Below are 15422 nucleotides of genomic sequence, written 5' to 3' on the forward strand. Positions count from 1 at the left end.
AGGCTAACAAAAAAATATATATTTCATTGCAGTATTTAATTTTATTTTTTTTTAATATCTTTATTTTATATAATAGCACACAACATGCAAAACTTCTTTTATTTTATATTACAGCAATTTTAATATAATTTTCCAACATTCAAAGAATAATATAAATAATTCCAAAAATAATTATATATAAATATACTGTTTAAATATTTTGGGTGAGTACATGTATTTTTATTTGTATTGCAGCTATTTATAACAAAATTTGACCCATACCATTTTGGGATTAATATAAAACATGTCCTTTCTTTTAATTAAATAATACACTTTTATTAGTTTACATAAATATATATATATATACATACCTGGGTTATGTTCCATTTGCTGATGGTATCACACCATTGGACATTCACAACCAGAATAAAAAAATATCTATAGTTACAAACTTGAATTGAGTATACATATTAGTTGGGTTATATAAAATTTTTTTGAAATATTTTAAAACAAACAAAAAGGAAAATTTATTTTTTTTATAAACAAGTTAAACTGAAAAAAAAACAAAAAAAAACTTTTTATAATTCTAGCTAATAATAAATTTTTTATAAAAATATTTTTTCATTATATTAAAAATGTTAACAATAATAAATGCCGATAATTTTAATTTCAACTCAATCGAATATGTAGACAATATAAAATGTGAACTAAAGACAACACAATATATAAATAATCAGAATAAATAACATAATAGTAATGCGAAAACAAGCAGACATGCTGCTAGTAAAAATTAGTCTCTATAAATAATCAAAACAACACCATACCCTCCTAACTACTCACACACACATGCATATAAATATTTTTCCTAAATCACGTATATAGCCTTAAATATTCTCAAAGAATTATATATTAACAATTGTAGTTAATACTTATACATTCAATATCCCATATGCTTGTCTTCTAAATGTATACACCAATTGGGCCTTCAAAAAATGATACTACCATCAGGAATGTACATATATATATTTACTTATTTGCAATTAATGCACAATTGCTGCCTAATTTAAACTCCGTAAATTGACAGATTTGGAAATGCTAAAAAAATCGCTATTGCTATGGTCCGGTGTCGATTCGTTTGTCGTTGTTGTGGTTGGATAAATAAACCCGTTAAAATTCGAACTATTATTCCAAATATTTTTTTCAGCATTATTTTCTTTTTTATATTTCATAAAATCGGAACTTAAATAGTTGCAATTATTTTCATTCATGTTATAATGCTTATTGTTGTTGAAATAGCTATTAATTTTACTATTACTAATTGAATTCTTATCATTGTACATGTTATTAACCGATGTATGGCTAGCTGTATTTGGATAGATTGTATTTAAATTTTTTATGTGCATATAATCATTTAAAAGCGTATTCTTCTTACCCACACTGTTAATATTGCTACCACTACAATTGGTAATGTTGTGCACATTTTGGATGTTAGGTTGATTCTGTTTTGATTTATTTGTAAAATTATTATTCTCATTATTTTTTAATTCGTTCGATATCAATTTTTTTATTTTATTTATAATATTTGATTTATCATGAGAAAATTCGAGTAGCTTATATAAATTATCATTATCATATTTGCCTTCCATATTTTCTCTTAAATTCAATTTTGCACTTTTTTCCTTCAAATCGGTTTTGTTAATAAATCTATTATTATTCTTGGGTTGAAGAAAATATTTATTTAACTCATTTCCAATTATCAAATTATTTCTTTCTTCTGGTATTTCGTTTTCATTTCGATGTATCATTGTTTCTTTCCAATATTCTACATTTGTGTTTTTTCCAAATTCTTCATTTTTCATTTTCTTTGTATGTAATTTATTTTGCTTCCCATTTCGGCCTTCATTATTTTGGATCTCTGTCTGAGAAAAGCCCTTAAACCAATGAGGAGTCTCATCTATTTCGTTAATTCGAATATTGTTGTTACTATAATTGGGGCTATCGTTATAATCAGGACTATTCCTATAATTATAGTAGTTGCTATATTCAGGATTATTTCTATAGTTGTAGCTACTGCTATAGTTTTGGCTACTACTACTAATACTGCAATAGTTATTACTTCCACTATTACTGCTATTGAGGTAGCTAAAATCACCATCGGTCATTTCAATTGGTCGTGAAGTATTCTTACTTTGTGCATAGGGAATGTGTCCATTATAGTAACTTTCTTTTACCTTTTCTTTTATTTTTTCAGTTTCTTCTTGGCAAGTATTTATTATATTTTCTATATTTTCTTCAAACGGTTTTTCAACCAGTTCGCCTTTTTCATTGACACCTCTTATTAACCCCTTGTTACTGTCTATCATATTTGATGCACTAAAATTGGGATATACATTTTTTTCCGTATCAAATAATCGTAAGTTACATGGTATATTTTCACATTCCATACTAGTATTAACATTATTACTATTCTTTATTAAAAATATATCTTTCGGGTCTAAAGAATTACAATTATTCTTTACACTTGAAAATGAACCAACATTTTGAGATATTAATAAATCATCTATTGTTTTCATTATATTTGTAAAATTATCATCTGATTTTATAAAATCTTCTGAATTAAATACACCACTATTTACATCTTTATTTTCGCTTGAAAATTGGGTATTACCACTAGGCTCATCAAAATATAAATATTTCTTTAAACCATCCTCAATAAATATACTATTACTATTGTTACTACATTTCCCACCAATAGTAGTTGTATTGTCTTCATTATCTTTTCCATTTGCTCTTGAAATGTTTGATTTATAAATTTGCTTTTGAATTTGAGCTGTATGATCTTCTTCACTCATTATATGCTTTTGTTCTTTTTTAATAGACTCTTTTAAAATATTATTTTCATTTATCAAATATTTTATTACCTTAGTATATTTATCATTATTTTCTATAAATGTAGATAATGCCATGTTTTCAATTTTATTTATAACATTTTTTATATTGTCACTACTACCTATGTTACCATTATTTGTGTTTTCACAAAATGGATAATCCGTTTTCGATATATTCAGATCCATATTCTCATTCATATTTCCAAGTATTTCTTTATTTGAATCAAACATGTTTAATTTATCATCACCAAGTTTATTTTCATTCATAGCATTTTCTTTCAAAGCCAATAATTCCCTACTTTTATCAAAAGATGAAGATACATTTGTAGTTTCTAAAGAACAGTTAACAGAATAATCATATGTATTAAAGGAATATGTAGAATCGGTTCCTTTTGTTATATCAGAAATACTATCTTTATTTTTCTTTTGGTTATGCTTATTATTTTCTAAATCATTCATATTTTCATTTGCTTTTATATCATTAGTTCCATGAGCAAATCTACATTTGTTTCCATTAAAGCATTTTCCTTTTCCCCAAAAGCTACATATTGTAGATTTGTAAGTAGCTAAATGCACACTTGGCTTTAACATTTCAGTATCATGAGCAAATTTACAGTTTATGTCTTTACAGGGCAACTTTTTTTTTATATAGTCACATAATTTTGTATTTCTCAAATCAGGCATCGGTTTTAATTCGTCAATACTATGAGCATAATGACAATCAGATTCATTCAAACAATAATTCTTATTTTTTTGAAAAGGGCACATTTTTGTTTTAAAGAATTGTTTCTTTATAAGTGACAACGTCTCGGATTGTGCCGGAGTCCCTTTCTTCTGACCTTTCTCATTCATTTTGTATGCACACTGTGTGAGGGGTTGATAACGAAAAATAATAATAAGTAGTGATGTGCTGAAAATAATTTATCGGTGCCCCAGTTTATTTTAAAAGGAAAATAAAATAGGGAGGAAATGAAAAAAATAAAAGAGCTGTCCACTATGTGCATATATACAGAACAAGAAGATAAACACACTAATAATTAATTCTATATATAATTATGTATCATAGCTAAGCTCAAAATTTTTATAATAAAATAAAAAAATGTTACAGTGTAAAACCACACAAAATAATATGCATGAACAGGTACCTATATATATGCATATGCAGGTAAAAATAAAAATTCATAAAGTTAGTTTACACACATAATAAAGTATGTACAAAATTGTATATTAATATGAAAATAGTTACAATATATTTCTGATATGTTTATTTATTACAAATACATTATAAATAATCCAAATGATTAAGAACAAAAACAGAACGAAAAAATTAAAACAAATAATTAAATAAGAAATTTGATAAAATTATTACGTGGAAAAGACAAAATTAATTCACATTAATAAAATATTATAAAATAAAACAAAATAATTATATTAACAAAAATGATGTTGTTAATTCATTAAAAAGGCCATAACCAGGTAATTCCTAATTAGTAAAAATACATTATCATGTATATAAATATATTCTCTTTTTTATATCTCTCTATAATATATATATTGTGTGTGTATATGTCTCTTGAAAAAAGGATAATAAAACAAACTATATTTAACAAGTAAATCATAAAACATAAAATTATGTAACCATCAAAAAATACATAATTGTCTAAAATATGTTAACATATTTATAAACATAAACATAAGTACAAATACCTACATACAACATGTGTATGTTATTCATAACTGTAAAAAAAAAAAAAAAAAAAAAAAAAAAAGTTAACTATGAAAAATATATATAGCTATAATAAAATATAGCTAGCTAAGACAAAAAAAAAAAAATTAATAATACAGATTTAATAAAAATGAACAAATAGTTATATAAATATATTAAATCATTTAGAATGCTACATATAGGCATATTTATTATACTATCCTATTATAAGTTATTATTATATTTTTTTCAATTAATACATACTTTTTAAATAAATAAATTCACTATGCTTTTTTAAAAAAATTATACAAAGATCTCTGTGTACCTCATAAGCGTTACAAAATAATATATATATACATATTTACGATATACTGTTGTTTTTTTTTTGAGTTATTTTATTTTTTTTCGTAATCGGATAAATATATATGTGTACATAATATGCATATCCAATTTGCAAACAATAAATGTCTATAATACGAAAAAAATTGCGGGCTTCAATATTACCAATATATTTTTACAGGGAAAAAATGAAATATATGCATATGTAAAAATATTTATATTTAGATCTCTAAATTGATTTATATAAAGTATGTATATAACCCCACAAACAATTTTCAATGAAAAAGTTAAGAACATATTCATAAGGTAAAAATGCATATACGCAAAATCAGGACGATCATTCTACAAATAGTCACCATATCAAACTGTCTACATGAAAATTTATAAATATAAAGAATAGCAAGTGTAATATCCAAATATTAGTATTATATGCTTAATACATTATTTTAATATACTTTTATATATACCATTTCTTAAACTTTAATTCACATTTTAATATTGCAAAAAATGTATTTATATATATTTTTTTCTTTTATATTAAACTTAAGAGTTAATTTGTGTAATAATTTTTTTTATATTAAAGAATAAAAAGTTTTAAAAATGTTTTTTACATTTTTGATAGCGCGTACTCACGTTGTAGAAATTGAACAAATCACAAAAAAATACACCTGTCTATGCATATAAAATGGGATTATAAATATAACAACTGAAATCCAAAATTAGATTATTTAAAATTAGCACTTATAAAATCATTTATTGCTACCTTTGCAGCTGCTGTTGCTTTTTTTTTACTTATTTTTCAAAGAAATTGACCTTCAAATTGTTGGAAATAATTGAAAAAAATTGTTACGAACACCATGTATTTCTATATGCATATAGGCAAAATTGTATGCATGCTTTATCATTATCAAATATATTGTTTCTATATTGTATATTTTTTTTTCTAATATTATAGGTGTGCGGTTGAATGAAATTTTAAATGATTATTTCGAGCACGCCTAATCTATGTCATACTTAAAAATGAAAATTAAAATTTGTATTAATGTGAATATATGCACATATGGGAATAACCTCCAAAACATTTACAAACTATTTATTGTAAAAAAATATTTTTTAATTTAACTTTTTTTGTAGTTATATATGCTTATATACACATGTAAACCAAAAGCTGCATTTCAGGTATACATGGTCTTGCAACAATTATATTTCTACTCGTCAAAAAATTGTTCTAAATTTAGAATTTTTCGCAAATATCTATTAAATCGTATTGTTCTTAATTTCATATTTTAAATAAATATAAATTTTCAAAAAATTAGCAAATACTGACCATATTAGTGTTATGCTTATTTTTTGGAAAGCCGTGTTCCCCTCCCTACATATCTATATATATCTACGCGAAAATATAAATGAAATAAACATATTGTTAAATATGATTTTTATATTTATAATACAAAAACTGAGTACTTATCTATCATTTCTTTTCCTTTTTTCACTCTATGCATCCATACCTATGTATAAATAAAAAATTGGCTTATAAAAATGTAAGATATATTTTCCCAACAAAAAAAAAATAAAAAAAACGGCATAAAAAATTATGCATATATAGAATGCTATAATATCACAAAATTTTATAACTATTGTAAATCATAATTATTGAAAAAGGGTGAAAAATGTAAGGATAATATATTTTAAAAAAACACAAGCTTTCTTACAATATTCAAATTAATTTTTTTTATTCATAAAAATTAACAAAATTGAAAATACGATAGTCTTATAAAATTAAATTATGAAAAATTTTTGTTTGCTTGAATATAGAGTTGTATAGAGTTTTTAAATAAAACAAAATTATCATCTATAAATATAGCATCCCATTTTTACTATATGTGTAGTGTACCCAAAGAAATAGGAATATAAATATAGTTATATGATTTAAAGAATTAGTCAGAGAGTTTTATCACCTTTTTTCAAATTTCGCATAACCAAAGGTTATTAAATAAAAATAAACACAATAAAATACGATAAAAATGAAAAGAGAAATAATGAATGAACAAAGCAAATTACAAAATATAGAAATACATGGATCTGAAAATCAGCCAAAATGTTGTCCTTCAGGGGAATTAAATGGAAATAGCTACTTCAATAATAATACAGAATATTATATTAATGGTATAAAAGAAAAAAAAAATAACGAAGGTATATATACAGATGATAAAAAAAATAACGGAGATATAAAACGAATACAAAATGGATTAACAGAAATATCTTCAATACCAAAAGTTATAAAAAAGTCTTTTGATATTAATCATGATGGAGAGCTTATTTCATATGTATATACGTTAGTTTCTTTCAAAAATTATAATATATTTTTTGTTACACATAATGGAAAATTTGCATCATGGGTATATACATATAATATTACTATGCCCTTTTCATTAGAGCATGAGAGTGAAATAATTTTGGGAGAAAGAAATTATCCTTATTTAGAAATATTTTGCACACAGTTTATGAAAAATAATGCTCAACAATTAAATTACAAATCTATTATGTTTGCAATATCACTTTATAAAATGGCTTTTGACAATACAGATATTTTAACACAAATATTTTCCAATTTTAAGGATATGATAAAAGCATAAATTAAAACCAAAATATTTATGGCTATAATTTTCCGTCTTCTTTGTATTTGTTTTTTTTTTTAAAATATAATTATTCTACAATTTGGTTATATATATATATTTATTATTTTTATTTTTTAAAACAATTTTTTTTACACTGTCTTTTTTTGGGCTATATATATTCAAGACAAACTATTTATTATATTTTTGACATGGCATTGCTATTAGTGCAAAAATCGCCATATCAATGTTTAAATTATTTCCATTATATTGTTACATAAATATATTTACTTAAACAAATGAATATGTACTAGACCAGCTTTCATAAACCATTTTTAAAAGCTTTCAAAAAAAACAGTCTCCATATTATATTCTTTTATAATACTACAGCCAAGATGATGTGTGCATTTTTTTTCCATATAATTTTTATAAACGGGATAAAAAAATGTTGTTAAATATTAAAGTGATGATGGCTCTTTCTTTTTTTGTTCTTTGATTGATCTATTTTTACTACTAATAAAAAAACAGAAAAATATTGCATAACTTAACAACTTAATTTTTTTAAATATATCTTCAAATATATTTTTTTTATATACTTTATTTTTTTTGAAATTTTTTTTTTTTTTATAAAATATATTTTTATTATGTTTAGGAATATAACAAACTAAATTATTTAAATAATTTTTATATTCCTTTTTTAATTGAAAATTATTTTTAATATCACGTCTCTCATTGCTTAATTCGGTCTCTTTATATAGACCTGGATTTGTAATATATTTTTTTGGACAATATTTTATAAAATTTATAATATTTGAATTGTTGTTACTATTAATATAGCTATTTGTGTTATTCGGAATACTATTTATTTTTTTTTTCATGTCTTTTTCCACTTTAATATTTAATCCGTTCATTACATTTCGTTCTTTTAAATGGTTACTATGTTTCACCATCATATTATTTTTTACATAATAAGACTTTGTATTGGCTTTTTCAAAAATTTTATTTTTAGTATCATAAATGAATTCGCTAGACATATTATAAGAACAAGGTGTATAATTTTTTTGGTGACCTTCATAATTTCTTACAATATAGCCATAGTTATTTTCCATATATCGATTAGCTATATATGTTAATGGATTGAACTCAATTATATTTGTGTTTGGGTTAACTTGAATTTCATCATTTTTTATATTACAATTTACAAATTTACAAGCAAATGGGTTTAGCTTACATTTTTTATAATCTTTATCAGTATGACAAATATTTCGATTTTTCATTTTTAGACCAGCTAATGATTTTACTTTTTGATGTGTACTATCACTATTATTTTTCCTCTCACCTTTTAAAACACTGTTTAAAAAAAATTTATTACAACACCCAAAACTGCTACTTCGACCGCTCGTAAAGCTTCTCATATTTCTACCATCATCATTCTTTTTGATTTCAATCGCATTTTTAAACCCATTTTTTGATCTAATTTTTTTTCTTGAATTCGAAGGGGAGTTATCCCAATTCTCTACACGATTTTTATTGTAGATAAAATTATTATAATTCATTTCATACATATTTTCTAAGCTACTATCAGATGATAATATAGTATCACTACTTGACATTATATCATAATGCTCAATATTTTCATTATTATTTTTTTCCAACAAAATAGGGGGTTTATTTATTTTTTTTAAAGAATCCTCAGATAAGACATGTTTATTTATACTTTCTTGCTTGTCATTATAATTAATATTATTGTAAGATTGTTTGCAAAATATATTTTCATCATTTTTATTTTTTACCAATTCAATGTATCCAATTGGCTCAACTTTTTCTAAACTTTCTTTTTTAAAATTTTTAACTTGTATATCCATTCTTAAATCGTCTTTATTTATGTTAGGGATATTATTTTTAATTTTTTTTGGGGTAGTTCTTTTTCCCTCCCCAATAATATATTCTTTTACTGTTTTATTTTTATTGCCTTCACCATTTTGATGTTGTATTTTTTCTTTCTTATTTTCTTCGTAAATTATATTTTCTGCTTTGTCATAATTCATATAATTTATATGGATGCCATCCATTCTCTTGTATTTTTTTTTTCTCAAAAAAATATAACCACACTTTTATATATAATTATATGTGTGCTTGTAAATGTGTAATTATTTAGACTGTTTTAATTCCCTTCAGCTATTATTCATCATTATATTTTGAAATAAAACAAAATGAAAAAATAGGAGAAATCTATAATAGCAAGCTAAATTTAAATATTCATATTATGTTTTATTTAAATGTCTTTATTATATTTTTTGACATATTTTATTTTTTCTATACGAAAATAAAAACATGACTGTGTGTAAAATGAAATAAAATATTGTATTTACAACTGTCATCAGTTTTTGCGTTCTTAATTTTTTATACATCCCTTTATATTTAAAATGTGAAAGAAAAAAATTATAATTGTAAAATATAAGATTTTTAATAAATACACACATTTATATAACAACTTAGGTACCAATAAAAATAGGGTGTGTAAAAAATTTTTATAAAAAAATTAAAATATATGTTTTCGGAAAAAAATAAATTATAAAAAGCTGGCTCATAAATAAGTAAATATATACAAACCAATGCAAGCTTAAAACTTTTACGAGGTAAAAAAAAATAGACAACACCAAAAAATGTTTTACATATTTTGGCATATGAATTAACTATAAGGCATGAATATTTAATAAAATAATTTTTTTTTTAAATGTAGAAACTTATTTTACTTGTAAAAATAAATCGTTTAATTAATCACATAAAGACGAGAACAAAAATAAGTCAATATATACCAACATGTGCATATTCATTTTTTCGAGTTTGGAAATATGCTGGTTTTATTTCTCCTCATCCTCAAAATATGAAACAAAAAATATTTTGGGAAAAAATAAAAGATGAAAAATTGTGCAAAATAAACAAAGAAATGACAGAAAATGGTGTAAAGCAAAACGCTTTAAAAATATTATACATATACGTACGTATGTGTAGACGAAATGATGAATAACTATTTAGTATGGGCTTGACGTAAAGTCATCGATTTTACAAACAATATGTCACGGATGTTAGCTATATCTTTATTACTAATCCACCCATTATCCTTTGTACAAACATCTTGGGTCTTAATACTTGAAAGATAATTTAAAACATTATTATCAAATATATCAATATACTGATAAATAGTTGATAACTTTAAAGGACTAACACAAAAATGAATTTCAGATGAAAATTTTTTTCTAAGATGAAAACTGTTTGAGCCTTTTAAAAATTTTAAAATTTCATTAATCTCTTCATCTTCTTCATGAGAAAATTTAATATGTAAATTATTATTATTGGGTTCTATATTTTTTTTATTTTTTGGAGTATTTACGGATGTTTTAAAATTGTCTTGTACTGCATTGGATGTAGAAAGGGGCCCCATATTTGATGTTTCGTTTTCATAATTATTAAAATCAGAATTGCCAATATTTTCTCTTTTTATCCTAATTATGCTTTCCTTATTTGTGTAAGAATAATTATCACTTGAAAAGTTTGAAAAGTTGGAAAAATTTGTGTTCCCTTCATTTATGTTTTTAATTATATTGGTTATCGTTTGGTCAAGAATATTTTTTTTTTTTATGATAGGTTTATTCATTTCTTCAATATTTTTTGTATTTATGTCTCTATAATAATTATCTCGAAAGTCTATAGTTTGATAAATATAGCTCGATGGATCATTTCGTGGGTCATACCCATATCTGCAATAAGTGCGTCTCCATGGGCCATTAGCAAAATAAAAACAAACTTTTGAAAAACAACTTTTTAAACAATATGTTGTTACATTTTCAAGATGTTCTACTAAAACTTCTTTTGACCATATGGGTCGAATATCAAAAAGACATTTTACTCTATTATATAATTCATCAGATACATACTTTTTTAATGCGGATTCATATGGAATTGTAGGATATATTGGGTCGTTAAAATTGGCAATCGGATTACAATGCACCGTTTTTTTACTCACTATTATTTTGTTCATACCATCACTGCTATCATTTTGGTTGTCATTTTGATTGTCGTTTTCTTTGCCTTTTCTAATTTCGTTTGAATCGCTAGAATCGTTGAAAATGTTCTGATCCATATATTTATCATTGTAAAGTAAATTATTGTTGATGTGTAATTTGTCACTTCGTTTTTCTAAGTCTTTTTCCTTCTCTACACTTTCAGCAGCAAACTGAAATTGTGCTGATTGACTAGGTAAGTCATGATCTTTTTCATTTTTATTTATTATTAATTTTTTAATAAAATTTTCCAAGTCTTCATTTTTTATTTCATTTTTAGAATCAAATGGTTCAGTAAATTTACTTATTAAATATTTATACTCTCTTATATATTTACTTATTTTTTGAGATTTATATTTTTTAAAATCATAAGGTATTGTACTTTTACTATGTATACAACTTTGTAATTCATATCCTTCACTTTCATCAGATGAAAAATTAAAATCATTTTTATCATCAAACATATTTGAAGCATCTTTATAATTTAAAATATTTTTATATAATTCCTTTTTTTCTTTATCTGAAAAATATTCATCAAGTTCTTTATTTTCATTAAATGTCTTTAAAGAAAGATCCTTATCAAAATGTTTGAAATTAGAGAAGGGAGGATTATATAATGGATCTGGGCCCAATATATGTGGATGCAAGTTATGATTTGCTGGTCCTGCTATCTTGGTTTCCTTTCCGTCAGCCACTATTGGGCCCTCAAATGTAGTGTCAATCTGCTCACCACTACCATTTTCAGCATTATTTTTGTCATTTATTGTTTGGCTTTTATCTAAGCAAACTGAATTATTCCATGGATAGTTCACCCCATTGAGCTGGTTAGGAAAAAGGTCGTTTTTACCATCAGTGGTAAGGTTAAAATTGTTTGGAAAGAAATAATCAAAATAGCTATCTGGAAACATATGCTTACTATTTTCATTTCCATTTTTATTATCTTTACTTTTTTTACTTTTTTCTTTTTCGTCTTTTGTTAAATAGTGTATATAATTTGTGCTGTAATTATGCCTATTATAAAAGGAGGGAATATAATAAAAATCAGACATACCATCAAAATAATACAAATATTTTACAAAGCCCATAAATTCAATCTTATATCTATTTTTCTTAGTTTTTTTTATTTTAATTAAAATGTTGTTAACTTTTGTACAGTTGGACGAAACAAAAGATGAAAATATGTCATTGTTATTTATTCGTAATATTAAAGATTGTCCTTCATTTTCATAACCATTTTCATCATGTTTAAAAAGTTCAGTAATTTTATTTAAACCTCCCAGAGATTCAACAGCAGATAATCCATTGCTCCCCTTTTTTACTTTACCAGGAATTTCTACACATATATAGTTACTTTTTTTTATTTTCTCAAAATTTATGTTCTTATTTCTATCTTTTTTCCTTTTTATGTCGACAAAACATTTATTATTTTCATTTTTAATGTCATATTCGCTGTACATATCTTCAACTAATTTTGTTATATTATTTTAGTTCCTCTGTTCCGTAGCTAATCATATAATATTATTAATGTGGTAGAGTTTTATTTTCATTTAAATATTGTTTCATAAATGTATATATTATTTTTATTTGTGAATCTATGCATGCTTTAAAATTATTCTGATATTTTTTTTTACTTTTAATTTAGCTATATGTAATAATTACCATAATATTTTTCTAAAACATAAATTGATAGCATACTGTGAACAATCATAATGCTGAAAATTTTTACAGAAAAAAAATATGCACATATGGATATAATATATCATAACACTTGTCAATTCGAAAAAAAAAAAAAAATTAAAAAAATAAATAAACAAAAACAAAGACATAAATATTGAACTTTAGTAAAATGATGGCATTTAGTGAAGCAACCGCTGTATAAAAATAAATCTACCATATTTCACATCGAAATGAAAGTAATATCTTTTACTATATTTAAAAAAAATTATCGCAAAAAATAATAGGAAGAATATGGATAATTATTAATTGTTATTAAATCAAAAAACTGAAAATGTTACTTCTTCATATCAAGGTTATGTAGCTAGCTTTTTTTATTTTTTTTAAATATTATTTTTGGTTAATAGCTACCAAGTTCAGAAATGAAAATTGTAAAAATGACATACTGTAGAAAATAATAAATGCGCTGTACACCTATATACATACATGCATACAATTTTGATATTCCTAATCATGTAATAATAAAAGCCTAGTATATTTATGGCATTTCATTTTGTTTTTCCATTTGTTCATTGTTGTTTTGTTTTTTTCTATGGAACATGCTGAAGTTGCACAAAATAAACCGAACGAACCATGCTTATCGATTACTAAACAAGGAGAGAAACAAAATAAGCGTGCCAATAAATGACTACACTGAAATAATACCAAGTAATAATAGTAAATTTTGTAAAAATAAATATAAAAATATTGGAAATTTACACAACATTATCCATAGTAGTGTGTTTAAAAGTTATAAAAATGCTTATTTTTATAAAAATATGTTGAAGATTGCAGAAAATAAACAAAATGAACTTAGTCTACATCAAATAAACACAATTTTAAAATCATTGATAAAGGCAAAGATATACAAATATTCATTATTCCATTCTTTTCAAATCCCTATTTTAAGATATATAAATTCAATAAATTTTTTAATTCATAAAATTGAGAGCACGAATATACACACAAACAAGAGGAGTGTGAGAGAAAAAACAAACCCAAAAGATCTTAATAATAATAATGGGCAACTTACAAATAATTTATGTAAAAAGCTACATTTAAACTTAAACAAATATAAAATTGATAAGCCAAATCTAGATATAAATTTGTACATAATATCTGATCAAATTAATATTCTAATTGACATTTTTAATGCTTATATGCATGTTTTGAATTACCGTTTTAATTATTTATGTAATGCCTTATTCTTTTTTATAACAAAAAATTGTATGTATATAAATGAAAAAGACAAGATAGCAAACATTTGGAGCATGTATATACTGATACTTATGTCGAGGAATAATATTATACAGGCAAATAAAGATACCATCAAAATTGAAAATAATAAGCATGTTGATAGTAGTAGTAACAAAATTATTTCGCATAAAATGGAAAATTTAAACCAGACGATTTCACCTGCCACCAATCGTTCAAATATGAACAGAACAATAGCATCACCAAAAAAACAAAAGAAAACAATTCTATATAGATATAAACACGCTTGCAATATTAATATTAAAACGGTTTACAATTATAATATTATTGTATATAAAAATAAGAAGAAAAATAAAGCCGCATATTGTAATAAAATTTTTTGTAGAAATAATATTATTAGTTTATGTAAATATATCATTTTAATTTTTTTAAAAAATCAGAATATAGATTTAAGCAAAAAAAAAAAAACATGTGTGCGTATGGAAAATATAAATAATTTTATATCTAATGGATATATGTATAAGTTAATAAACTCAAAATTACCAAGATATTCACAAATCAGATATTTAATAAAATATAATTATATAGAAAATCCTATACTTTTAACAGGAGAGTATTTTCCCATTCAACTTTTAAGGGATAACAATTTTCTTTTAAACTTATTAAATCGGATGATTGAATTGGGAGTCAACTCGAATATTTGTCGAAAATATATTGAGAGGAAACTATGTGTAAAACCCTGAAAGAATAAACAACCCCCTAAGCATGTTAATTAAATATTTGTCAATATGACATATATAATTCCTTAATCTCTTACTATGTAAATATTCGAAAATATTCTTAATACAAAAAATAAACTTATTTATTATGACGTTTTAAAATGATCTTATAATTTTTACAAAAA

At 23.3% G+C, this 15422-nt stretch overlaps 5 protein-coding genes across 5 annotated transcripts; 2 read left to right on the forward strand and 3 right to left on the reverse strand.

The window, feature by feature from the left end:
• Positions 1 to 1037: 1037 nt before the first annotated feature.
• On the reverse strand, positions 1038 to 3719 carry PCHAS_0610400 (zinc finger protein, putative; the record flags this gene model as incomplete). Its single annotated transcript, XM_733556.2, has 1 exon — positions 1038 to 3719. One exon carries the CDS (start codon positions 3717 to 3719, stop codon positions 1038 to 1040), a length of 2682 nt encoding a protein of 893 aa, XP_738649.2.
• A 3216-nt stretch (positions 3720 to 6935) lies between these two features.
• PCHAS_0610500 (conserved Plasmodium protein, unknown function) lies at positions 6936 to 7547 on the forward strand (the record flags this gene model as incomplete). The annotated part of the gene is made up of 1 exon (XM_016797475.1): positions 6936 to 7547. One exon carries the CDS (start codon positions 6936 to 6938, stop codon positions 7545 to 7547), a length of 612 nt encoding a protein of 203 aa, XP_016653424.1.
• A 437-nt stretch (positions 7548 to 7984) lies between these two features.
• On the reverse strand, positions 7985 to 9598 carry PCHAS_0610600 (conserved Plasmodium protein, unknown function; the record flags this gene model as incomplete). Its single annotated transcript, XM_733386.2, has 1 exon — positions 7985 to 9598. One exon carries the CDS (start codon positions 9596 to 9598, stop codon positions 7985 to 7987), a length of 1614 nt encoding a protein of 537 aa, XP_738479.2.
• Positions 9599 to 10557: 959 nt separating this feature from the next.
• PCHAS_0610700 (general transcription factor 3C polypeptide 5, putative) lies at positions 10558 to 13047 on the reverse strand (the record flags this gene model as incomplete). The annotated part of the gene is made up of 1 exon (XM_016797477.1): positions 10558 to 13047. One exon carries the CDS (start codon positions 13045 to 13047, stop codon positions 10558 to 10560), a length of 2490 nt encoding a protein of 829 aa, XP_016653425.1.
• An 816-nt stretch (positions 13048 to 13863) lies between these two features.
• On the forward strand, positions 13864 to 15261 carry PCHAS_0610800 (conserved Plasmodium protein, unknown function; the record flags this gene model as incomplete). Its single annotated transcript, XM_016797478.1, has 1 exon — positions 13864 to 15261. One exon carries the CDS (start codon positions 13864 to 13866, stop codon positions 15259 to 15261), a length of 1398 nt encoding a protein of 465 aa, XP_016653426.1.
• Positions 15262 to 15422: the final 161 nt, after the last annotated feature.

Source organism: Plasmodium chabaudi, assembly GCF_900002335.3.
Source record: "Plasmodium chabaudi chabaudi strain AS genome assembly, chromosome: 6".
NCBI lineage: Eukaryota > Apicomplexa > Aconoidasida > Haemosporida > Plasmodiidae > Plasmodium > Plasmodium chabaudi.